The sequence below is a fragment of the Pleurodeles waltl genome, chromosome 9, assembly GCF_031143425.1.
Source record: "Pleurodeles waltl isolate 20211129_DDA chromosome 9, aPleWal1.hap1.20221129, whole genome shotgun sequence".
Classification (NCBI taxonomy): Eukaryota; Metazoa; Chordata; class Amphibia; order Caudata; family Salamandridae; genus Pleurodeles; species Pleurodeles waltl.
Window position 1 is genome coordinate 1,125,564,253 of NC_090448.1, and position 12,688 is coordinate 1,125,576,940.

At 45.0% G+C, this 12,688-nt stretch overlaps 1 protein-coding gene across 1 annotated transcript in view; it reads right to left on the reverse strand.

The window, feature by feature from the left end:
- The window catches only part of AQR (aquarius intron-binding spliceosomal factor), a 576,085-nt gene that overhangs the window by 203,654 nt on the left and 359,743 nt on the right, over positions 1-12,688 (reverse strand). Inside the window, exon 26 of the mRNA XM_069208869.1 lies at positions 3,413-3,622. Coding sequence (XP_069064970.1) covers positions 3,413-3,622 — 210 coding nt within the window. The remainder of the gene's footprint in view (positions 1-3,412; positions 3,623-12,688) is intronic.

Consider the following 12,688-nt stretch of genomic DNA (forward strand, 5'->3'; position numbering starts at 1 on the left):
TGGTTTCACTTCTCCTGAACTCCTCAACACCTGCAGCCTCTGCACGGAGCCCCCCTCCACCATTTCAGAAAAGAAAACCCGATACTTAAGGACACCACTGCACCTATCGCCCCTGAACCATGCAGAAGAGGACCAAAGGTGCCTACCTGTGCCTGAGCATTGTGAGGCCTGAGCCCCGGTGTTGGCCTAGCCCGACTGGCCTACTGGCCAGAGCCTGCAGCTTCTTTTCACAGTGACCAATCTTTATTGGAATGCATTCGGCATCCAATGCTGTTTTGCACCCTGTACCCAGCTGCCCCTATGCCGCTGATGGTGTCCTCCTGGTACTACCTTGGACCTTATTCACAACTAACCTTAACTTCTGGAGATTCTACGTCCTCTATGTGTTTGCAGAACTTGTTTTTCCTACCACAGGATAACACAGCAGAACTCAGAAATGTTTAAAGTGAGATGAATTCCTATTTAAAAACGAACTTACCTGAACACTTTTTCTCGGTTTCCTAAACACATATAGAGATACTTGCTGTTTTTATAAATTATTGTGGATCTCCTTTTTGATTTGTGTCTCTCATATATTGACGATTGTGTGCATTTGTAGATGTCATGCAAACCTCTGTGTTAAGCCTCAGGCTGCTCGACCATACTACCCATAAACAGAGCACTTTTTGGATTGCATAGCAAGTCCTTTCCACTCATTGGGAACCCTGGACCCTTTACTCAATATTTACATACCACATAAAGGGCCAGCTTCCTACAACTACTTGAAGAACGTACCTGTTGGATGTGATGCCATGCCATCTGTGGAGATAATATATTATTCTGCCTACAAACGTTGGGCCATCTGCCGCTGCCGGCAAGATAAAGAGGTTTTGGAGGTTGAAGCAGGAGAGGAAGTGAACTGAGCGGTGTGCTGCTGTTGAGGGCCCGGACGTTGTCGGCCAGATCTTCAATCCCGGCCTCGAAAGGGATGGGGAGACTGGGAGATGGGGTGGATGCTGGTTGCTGTGAAGGTGGATCTCGGTGCTGGGTGTGTGCCAATCCCCCTTTCGAAGCCTAAATAGGGGGAAAACTGTTGGGGATACTGCCACATGGGCGCAGAAAGGCAGAAGGAGCACACCTTGGCCTTGGTTTTCTTGAAACACTCCATGGCCAAGTCTGCCTTTAGTGACACCTGAATGTTATCTGTGATGCGATGCCCATGGATCTCATCCATGCTTAGTGATAAAGCACCCCACTGGTACCGACTGTCCTGTCCAAGTACACAGTGGTGTCCAGCCTAGAGCAGATGACGTACCTTGATGTGCCTTCACCAACTTCAACATTCTAAGCAAGGTTGCCGTAGTATTTATCTGGGACTGACAACAAGATATCGCTAACCATATCCAATAATGTATGTAAGTATAATTCCAGGAGGCAACTGGCATTTACTGAGGGAACTGCAAGGTTTGCTGAGAAAAACATCCTCTTCCTGAACGTCTCCATGCATTTTGAGTCCCTATAGGGAGACATAGTAGGGAATGAATTAGGCTTTAGCCTACTTGTGGATACCTGGAATGTCATGCTTTCAGATGTAGGGTGTTGCATGAGGAAAGTAAGATCAACAAGAGCAAGTTTATGTTTTCTGGTCAATTGCCTATTTTCTGGTGGGTAAGAGCACGTTAGACCCAAAATCCCATTACTGTGTCTATCAAGGCTTCATTAAAAGGGAGAAGTGATTCTGTGGAAGTCTGCCCAGGTTGTAGAACCTCCATCAGGTCATTTGTTTTAATTGCTATGCATAGGAGATGCAAGTTTAAAATTCTGTCAGCCTGTCAGATCACAACAGCAAAGGAAACTGAATCCTATGTGGAAGAACCAGGGGAAGAGTTTAACCCAGTATCCCAGGAGATGTTTAGCCCAATGGCATTCCGAATGCCCATAAGAAAACTGACTTTTGCATTATAATATCATGCTTCATCTCAGTCGTCTTAAGTATTAATTTACTAACTGTGTTCTGAGTCAGAGGCAAAAGGAATATGAAGCGCCCTAGATTGTGGCAGTAATCTGTCTGAGTCAGAATGAAGTTCGGGTGACTTGGCAAAAGGCTTTGGAGAGTGCAAATTTAGTCAAGAATGTGTCAGGTTCAGTAAGACAATGGGTTCTTCCTCTAGTATCAGTGATGTTTCAGGGACTGGTGTAGACCATGGCCCTAGATTAGAAGCCATTTTTGGCATCAGCTCTGGAGTCAGTGTAGACCCCACATCAGTCAAGAGGCGCAGACAGATAAAGGATGGATCAAGGATGGATCCGCCAATGGTAGCCCATCTTTGGAATCTTGGTGCCCAAAGGTGCACTAGAGGAAGTCAGAAGGATATCAAAGAGGCATAACATGACTTCCCTAAAAGTCTCTGCTTGTTGTGGCGTCACTGATAGACCTGGGAATCTGGGTTGACTTTGTATGAGCTGTGGACTGTGAGGTACCTCATGTTTTGACTTGGACTAAGTTAACGACTTGGGAGTGTGAGAAGAACCTGTAGTAGCAACAGCCTCAGAACAAGAAAGGTCTGTGTTCTTGACTTGGACTGACCATTACGTGCCTTTCAACGGTGTTTGGTGAGGTGAAGATCTGTTTTGAGGTTCCCAGAACACCTTGGGACTCATTTGGGCAAAGTCTCCACAGTAGGACTTTGAGTTGTACAAATACTGTAGGCACCAGAGACATAACTAGTGTGGATTTGTCACAGACATCCGCTTCTGACAGTTTTTACATGGTTTGAACCCTCTAGACTTTGGAGAAGGCATGTTTCCTTATACACTGTGGGAAAAACATGTTTTAAATAAATTGCCCAAGGATTAGAAAAAAGTTGAAGGAGCAAGCTCCAGATCTGCGTCCAGAGGCACAGAAAGAAAGGAACTGATGTCAGTCCACACAGGAGATACTTATATGTGCCATTATTTGTGTCATTTCTGGAGTGAAAAGAAGTCGACACGGAACCGCATGATGCCACACAGTGGTGCAGAAGAGCAATGCTGAGAAAAACTTCTGAATCCAGTCTGGCGCTTGCGTGTAATACAAAAAGTGAGGAATCTGTGGTTAGATGTATCTATCAGAAAGAAGAATTTGGGAAATAAAAGAAACATAGCACATAAATTAACTTTCATAAGGCTACTGCAGAGACCTTTTCATGTAACCTTTGCACTGAGACTTGAAGGGCTTCTCAGTATCGGAATAATATGAAGTAAGCTGTCAACACATTTCAAATCTACGCAAGTTACCTCTTCCATACCTCAAAATGCAAATAAAGAGGTTGGAATAACTGTTTTCCCAATTTCACTCCAGTCCTGATTCCCCTCTATTGTCTTTAAATAAATAAGAATCTCACCCACTTCACACCACCACAAAGGGCTGTTTGTGTATCAATGCAAAGTGTACCTCAAGCTGAGTGAATATTTTCTTGATGTGTCTGAAGCAGCCTTCGGCGATCTCCATGTCTGCCTTGTAGGAGTGCCCCTTGAAGATTGGCTGGGGTGCGTTGGCAAAGTACTGGTGGAAGGGGAAGGCTAGAGAGATGTCAGCCACCTCAGGTGGCACACTGGATTTGTTGCTTACTTTGCTAAGGTACTCCTCCCATCGCGACATGACCTGCAGGAAGGAACACGACATTAAAAATAGGCATTTGATTGAACTGGGTGTGTGGAGAATTATGCTTTTAAACATTTTTATTAAACAGCTGGTTGTTCTGGTATTTTTAAATGAAATATTTTTTTAAAAATCAGGCACATTTCACCAGGAATATTGAGAATATGAAGACCCGATGTTAAACATGTACATCAACTCATTATCAAATGTGCAGATCACAGAATCTAGTAACCTTATTAAAGAGTCACATTTTGGTCTGACCACTGTAGGTATTTGCAATTTGTTATTTATCTCATAATAAAATAGAGAAAGCCAAATATCTTTCTCTGTTAAATCAATAACAAGAATGAGAGACAAAGCATCCTCGCGCAAGTATGAGAAACGGCTTTCTGAATGAAATCAGTAAAGGAGTCACTTAATTGCTGTACTTGGTGTAGTAAGCCGAGCTCTGGTTGAAGTACCTCCCATTTTTTTTTGCATGGCATCAGTATGTCTTGGACTGTAGTGCACTGAGATCCTGCTAACCAGGGCCTCAGTGCCAGTGCTCTCTCCCCTAAATTTGGTTGTTTGGTAACTTTTTACACCCACAATTGGCATATTGGTGCCCCCATGTATGGCCTTAGTATATGGTACTTAGGCATGCAGAGCATTTGTACATCAGAGGGTCCACCATGGGCTCCAGGAGATCTTCAGGCACAAAGGAGCCCCTGCCTCCAGCACTATGCAACTCGAAGATCAGCCACTGTCCTGCAACTCCTGCAATGTGAGACTTCTGTTTTGTTGTGCTGCAGAGGCCTCTGTGTGACTCCCTCTGTGCAGGGCTCGAAAAATCATAAACATGTAATTAGATTTGCGGGTCGAGTAACTTAAATAATCTACTCGGCCTAACTGTAATGTACTTGACCCTTGAACTGGTCTCAAATTGTGTGATCCTAGGAAAATAGTTCACAGAGTCGCATTTTTCTTAATTTTCACTTATTCTTCAAATATGCGAGCTCAGCATTTCTGCAGTACAAAAATACCTCTTTTGTTTGATTAAGTAGACTAATGTTTGCTGCATACATCATAAGAATCTAACCCACATACCCATGAGGTCTAGCCCACATAGCCTAGGACTTGTTTTAGTTTACTAACAACATTGCCATCAGGGCAGGAGTGTTTCTCAGTTGGTTTACACACTCGATTTTAATAAATATATTACTAAACCATGATGTGGTAACATATGGTCATCTACACACAGTAACTTTCCAGGAAATGTTCAAAAACCTCTCCACTAATTTGCAGCTTTACTGAAATAACTATATAGTGTATTAACAATCTGTGAAAATTGGGTTTCAGAAAACATATCCTTAGCACATCAACATGAATAGTATTCTGATTTGTTTTCATCCTATTAAAATATTTTTTCATCACACAGAAATATTTTAAAAAAGCACTTTCAGAACTACTGAAATATAGTTTGAAATGTTTGTACAGTTGACTTAGTCATTTAAATGCTGAGTTGTCAGGAAAAACCTGACACCCTATATCCTTTTATTTTACATTCTAAGCAGCAGGTCACACAGTTCACCTTACAAAGTCCTGGAACTCTGCAGTCAGAAGCAAAATGAATTGCAAGAAAAAAAACAGACTTTTGACCTATCTCTGTGAACACAGAGCAAATGTGACATAAGAACAAGATTTAAAGGCATCTTTTATTGTCCCTCCACTTTTCAACTGAACAGAACACCTGTTCAGTGTCAACTCACCAGAAGGGATGAGTAAGTATTAAAAATAGCTCGACCTGATCAAATAAGACTTGCCACTGCAAGCCCTGCTGTGGGTCACTTGTGGGGGCTCCAACAACTTCTGCTGGCCTTCCTGTGTGCTGAGGTCCTGTCCTGACTCAAGGCTAGAGTCTCCTCACCTTGCTGGTCCCCAAAACTCTGCAAATACCTTTTCAGCTCCTGCTGGCATTTGCCAGTGCTTGCTGGTGACCTGGCTGGTCACTGACCATCATGCAATCTGGCGATGGTCAAGGGACCGCTTGTAGGCAACTCCTGGGATCTTCTGCAGTGCCTAGAACCTGCAGCTGGACTTCTTCCTTCATAGACTTACAGAAACTTCACCTCTAGGAGGGTGGGCATTGCCACCTGCACCACCTGGGCACCTTCAAGGGCGTTGGACTGTCTTCTTCCTTTTCAGGTCCTCCACATCCGGAATCCGTCCCTGGGTTCCACCGGCCTGGTCCACGGATCGTGACAGCAGCTGGACAATCTGAGGCTTCCACTGACCTCTGAGAGAGTCCCTTCTCCCCTCTGCATCCAGCTCCCCTAGTGTAGGTACTCCTTTCTTCTGGGTATCCTTGGGTGGGGGCACACTCCAACCTTCCGTTTGTCTGTTGGTTTCCTCGGGGTCCACTGGGAAGGGTCCTGAGTCACACGAACGCCAACCACTACTCCCTGTGTTAACCTATAGGTAGACTGGGTGGGTAACTACCTTGTACATAGTCGCTGGGGAACACTTACCTCTGGTGTTTTCATCTACCCCTAGCTAACTACCACACTTACCTTGGTTGGTTTCACTACTTCGCATTCCACTTTCTTAGTATATGGTTCCCCCCACCCCCCATAGGGCCCTGAGTATTTTATTCTATTTCTGCTGGTTATTTTGTGTATACATCTCCATAGGGAGATATACCAATGCTAGTCTAGTAAAAGAGCTGTAGTATGGAATCCTTTATTTTTGCAACACGTGTTTTTTTCTTGTGAGTGAGTTACTGTCTGACTACTCTGGTATTGCAAGTGCTTTACATTCCTTCTGGATAAGCTTCAGCTCGTCTCCTCAGCTACCCCTAGAGAGCTTTTGCTCTCTGGACACCTATTCAACATCACTAAGGGTTGCCTGGACTCAGTGTAAGGTGCCACACCATAGGCGCATACCATAAATTGAGCCAGCCTCTGACACTTGGTTACTGCTGAACCTGCAGGTTTTACTAATGTTAGTATGGACCATTTTTTATCTTGACATACCTTTATAAAAAGTGTTTCGTGATTCTTCTATCAATGGTAGGTTTTGCAGTCACAAGTGCGGAAAAAAAAATCCTACTTAGATTTGACTTCAAGAAATAGATATGGTCGTCATTGCTACTGAAGATGCATATCAATATATCAAATTAATACTTAAGCCCATTAAGTCTTTGATTATGTACAGGATTTCTTTAAAACTAAAATTCTTGAATGCCACCCAAATATGAAACATTGCCTGCAGGGGGCCAAGTTTGTTCAACATCTATGCCCCTGAAAATTTTGACGTAACCGGTCTACTGTGCAATTTTTATAAAACTTCTTCCCTACACAAAAATCTAGCAGCCCTGGCCAGAGTGTTAGCTCAGGAGGCCAATGGGATTTATAACTGCGTCCCTGCTTTTCAATTGTTCAAGAAATTATAATCAATCTCGATCTCCTTGGGTCTACCGTCTGGTATATGTAAAAATTGTGTGCCCCTAGTTTTTCAAAATCTGTAAGGATCTCATTCTTCCTCTCAACTGCAATCTGCAAGATCAATGGCACTCCAACTTCAGTTTGCAACCTTTGAAGTCTAATAGTGTGGCGCCTTTAAAATGTTGGTCTGATGGACAGAAAACATTAATCTCTTGAATACCCATTGACAATCGAGGTTATTAGCAAAATCAGTGTCAACAAAAATGGGTGTGAGGGATACAAAGTCAGTTTTACTTCAGTATGTCTCTACTCCACTAGAAGAAGTGTTGTGTCATCGGGAAAGTGCTTCTTTACAGGTTACACACTAGATCTGGGGAATACCCATGTCTACTAGCTCAACCGGCTTTTATTAGTGGGGTAAATCTAAAATTGCATTACACTATAAAGCAAGTACATACTTCTTTATCTTGAAATGCTAGGCTTTTTGGGAATGTGGGACTTTTGCTTGCATATGTAATTTAGCAATGCTTCCTGCAATCATTTTAGCATTTATTTCTTGAGATGACTGTCAGGACTGAAGGTAATGGCAAATTTCAGTAATGTACTTACATTGTAACAATGCGGTCACCATCACGACAAAGATGCAGTGCTCTATCTTGGGTTGTGAGCCAAGCACAAGTGACAGGGATATTAATTCCAGCTTTCTCCTTCATTAATACCTTTCTCTGGCAATCGGCACATAAACCAATTTTAAATTAACTTTGATCGACACAATAGTGTAGCCTTCATGGAGTTGTTTGGGATTTGCTTCCCGCAACAGTGTCTTACCTATGAAGAACTCTAATACTTGAATGCAGTCAGGTGGTATTTGTTATAAGGAAGGGCAAGGAGCATCACATCACCCAACCCAGTTTATGCTCCCCTTTGGACATTATATTTTAATCACTAGCAACCTAGCTCTTTGATGAGCCTATCACTATATTATTGCACACCAATGAACTCTATAGTACACTTCTGGGTTTGGGTTTTGGTAGCACAGCTATTAAACATACCTACTCCTTATAATATAGATAAAGTGGACTTTGGGTCTGCACATTTCAACCACTGACTTTCTTAAACCAGCCACCTTCTGACTTTTTTTTTTTCCAGACTTAGTCAATAACGTCTTCACTCATTCAATGCATTATTCATCATTCACCTAATGCTATTAACTATTTGGGGGTGGCTTTCCACCTACATTCTACAGCTTGCATTGAAGCTCATGAGGGACTACTTTAAAACTACAGGGCTCTTTGCCCACTACTGCTTCCTACCGTCCCTGTATTTCGCTGTGTGTGAAAGTTGCATGTGTTAGCATATGAAACCCAGACCTATTGGATTTGCCAGAGTTTGTTGAAGCATGAGACTACCCAATGCATACTTGAATAGCAAGATTTCCCAAGAACATGATGTAAAAATCAAACACAGTGTAGCTAAAATGTCACTATTTCAAAGTCTTGAATAGAAACGTTGCTACTTTCCAAGCAATACCTAGAATGGAAATACAGATACTCTGTGACCTATGCAATGTAATTTGAACATGTTACTTACCTTCGGTAATGTCTTATCTGGTAGAGACAATATCTAGTTGCAGATTCCTTACCTTTGAATTCTCCACAGGTGTCAGACTGCCTCCTGAAGATTTTTGTGAGCAGCACTCCTGTGTGCTTTTGGGTAGCGTTGATCGGCGCTGTGTCCGTTGTCGTCCGTGTCAGATAGGTTACTGCAGTTCCTATATACCCGCCACCCTGGCACAATGACGTCAGTTTCTTTTCACAACTTTCCATACCAGAAGGGCACAGCCATAAAGAAACTGACTACTGGTGTGTCAAAACGAAAGCCCTGAAAGGGGAGTCTCTGTCCCTAGAAATCAGTTTGCAGAGCGGGAGGATGGGTGGGCCATTAAGAAATCTGCATCTAGGTATTGTCTCTACCATATAAGGGATTGTTGAAGGTAAGTAACCTGTTCACCTGATAGAGACTTCTACTTGCAGATTCCTTACCTTTGAACAGATACACAAGCAATAACATCCCCAGAGGTGGGTGTGCGAACCAAGTTCATTACAGAAAGTCCCTCAGGACTGAACAGGCTAAGTTACCGCCCCTACTGACCTAACTGTCCAGAGAGTAGTGTTTGGAAAATGTGTGCAGAGATGCCCATGTTGCCGTCTGACAGATGTCAAGGACTGGAACTCAGTGTGCTAACGCAGTGGTCGCAGCTTTAGCTTGGGTAAAATGAGCATGCAAGCCCATGTGGGTTGCTTTTTGGCCAGTATGTATCATATCTTCATGCAGAGTACGACCCATCTGGAGATGGTCCGCTTGTGCACTGCCCAACCTTTCTTCTTCCCAACATAACCTACAAAGAGTTGGTCATTCACCCAGAACTCTTTAGTATGATTAAGGTAGAACACCAACACTCTTTTTGGGTCCAGGCAGTGAAGTCTCTCCTATTCCTTAGAAGAATGTGGGGGAGAGTAAAAGTAAGCAAGGTGACAGACTGGCCTATATGAAAGGGCGTAACCACTTTTGGCAGAAATGAACCCCTAGTGTCAAGCACCACTTTCTCAGGATAGATGAAGTGGAAGGGTAGCTTAGATGACAATGCCTGCAACTCACTCACCCTGTGGGCAGATGTAATGGTCACAAGGAAGGCTGTTTTCAAAGTGAGAAGCCCGACAGGACATTTGTGGAGAGGCTTGAAAGGAGTGCACAACAGAAATGTCAAAACCAAATTCAGATCCCATTGGGGCATAATGAATGGGGATGGAGGAAAGAGATGTGTAAGACCTTTGAGGATGTACAATAGCAGACTTAACAAAGAAAGTTGAATAATGAATGGGGATGGAGGAAAGAGATGTTTAAGACCGTTGAGGATGTACAATAGCGGACTTAACAAAGAAAGTTGATCAGCCAACCTCAAAAAAGCAGAAATAGCAGACAAATAACGTTTAAAGGTGCCTATTGCAGAGACCTGCTGGGCTACATAATGGTTAAACAACAGGACCTCGGAGAGAGGAGCGGAAAGGGGGTCAACAGACTTATCTGGGACTCTGTAAGGAAATGCCTCCTTGGCATGGTTGCCCCCTGACTTTTTGCCTTTGCTGATGCTATGTTTACAATTGAAAGTGTGCTGAGGCCTGCTAACCAGGCCCCAGCACCAGTGTTCTTTCCCTAACCTGTACTTTTGTATCCACAATTGGCAGACCCTGGCATCCAGATAAGTCCCTTGTAACTGGTACTTCTAGTACCAAGGGCCCTGATGCCAAGGAAGGTCTCTAAGGGCTGCAGCATGTCTTATGCCACCCTGGAGACCTCTCACTCAGCACAGACACACTGCTTGCCAGCTTGTGTGTGCTAGTGAGGACAAAACGAGTAAGTCGACATGGCACTCCCCTCAGGGTGCCATGCCAGCCTCTCACTGCCTATGCAGTATAGGTAAGCCACCCCTCTAGCAGGCCTTACAGCCCTAAGGCAGGGTGCACTATACCATAGGTGAGGGTACCAGTGCATGAGCATGGTACCCCTACAGTGTCTAAACAAAACCTTAGACATTGTAAGTGCAGGGTAGCCATAAGAGTATATGGTCTGGGAGTCTGTCAAACACGAACTCCACAGCACCATAATGGCTACACTGAAAACTGGGAAGTTTGGTATCAAACTTCTCAGCACAATAAATGCACACTGATGACAGTGTACATTTTATTGTAAAATACACCACAGAGGGCACCTTAGAGGTGCCCCCTGAAACTTAACCGACTATCTGTGTAGGCTGACTAGTTTTAGCAGCCTGCCACAAACCGAGACATGTTGCTGGCCCCATGGGGAGAGTGCCTTTGTCACTCTGAGGCCAGTAACAAAGCCTGCACTGGGTGGAGATGCTAACACCTCCCCCAAGCAGGAATTGTCACACCTGGCGGTGAGCCTCAAAGGCTCACCTCCTTTGTGCCAACCCTGCAGGACACTCCAGCTAGTGGAGTTGCCCGCCCCCTCCGGCCAGGCCCCACTTTTGGCGGCAAGGCCGGGGAAAATAATGAGAAAAACAAGGAGGAGTCACTGGCCAGTCAGGACAGCCCCTAAGGTGTCCTGAGCTGAGGTGACTCTGACTTTTAGAAATCCTCCATCTTGCCGATGGAGGATTCCCCCAATAGGGTTAGGATTGTGACCCCCTCCCCTTGGGAGGAGGCACAAAGAGGGTGTACCCACCCTCAGGGCTAGTAGCCATTGGCTACTAACCCCCCAGACCTAAACACGCCCTTAAATTTAGTATTTAAGGGCTACCCTGAACCCTAGAAAATTAGATTCCTGCAACTACAAGAAGAAGGACTGCCCAGCTGAAAACCCCTGCAGCGGAAGACCAGAAGACGACAACTGCCTTGGCTCCAGAAACTCACCGGCCTGTCTCCTGCCTTCCAAAGATCCTGCTCCAGCGACGCCTTCCAAAGGGACCAGCGACCTCGACATCCTCTGAGGACTGCCCCTGCTTCGAAAAGACAAGAAACTCCCGAGGACAGCGGACCTGCTCCAAGAAAAGCTGCAACTTTGATTCCAGCAGCTTTAAAGAACCCTGCAAGCTCCCCGCAAGAAGCGTGAGACTTGCAACACTGCACCCGGCGACCCCGACTCGGCTGGTGGAGATCCGACACCTCAGGAGGGACCCCAGGACTACTCTGATACTGTGAGTACCAAAACCTGTCCCCCCTGAGCCCCCACAGCGCCGCCTGCAGAGGGAATCCCGAGGCTTCCCCTGACCGCGACTCTTTGAACCTAAAGTCCCGACGCCTGGGAGAGACCCTGCACCCGCAGCCCCCAGGACCTGAAGGACCGGACTTTCACTGGAGAAGTGACCCCCAGGAGTCCCTCTCCCTTGCCCAAGTGGAGGTTTCCCCGAGGAATCCCCCCCTTGCCTGCCTGCAGCGCTGAAGAGATCCCGAGATCTCTCATAGACTAACATTGCGAACCCGACGCTTGTTTCTACACTGCACCCGGCCGCCCCCGCGCCGCTGAGGGTGAAATTTCTGTGTGGGCTTGTGTCCCCCCCGGTGCCCTACAAAACCCCCCTGGTCTGCCCTCCGAAGACGCGGGTACTTACCTGCAAGCAGACCGGAACCGGGGCACCCCCTTCTCTCCATTCTAGCCTATGTGTTTTGGGCACCACTTTGAACTCTGCACCTGACCGGCCCTGAGCTGCTGGTGTGGTGACTTTGGGGTTGCTCTGAACCCCCAACGGTGGGCTACCTTGGACCAAGAACTAAGCCCTGTAAGTGTCTTACTTACCTGGTTAACCTAACAAATACTTACCTCCCCTAGGAACTGTGAAAATTGCACTAAGTGTCCACTTTTAAAACAGCTATTTGTGAATAACTTGAAAAGTATACATGCAATTTTGATGATTTGAAGTTCCTAAAGTACTTACCTGCAATACCTTTCGAATGAGATATTACATGTAGAATTTGAACCGGTGGTTCTTAAAATAAACTAAGAAAAGATATTTTTCTATACAAAAACCTATTGGCTGGATTTGTCTCTGAGTGTGTGTACCTCATTTATTGTCTATGTGTATGTACAACAAATGCTTAACACTACTCCTTGGATAAGCCTACTGCTC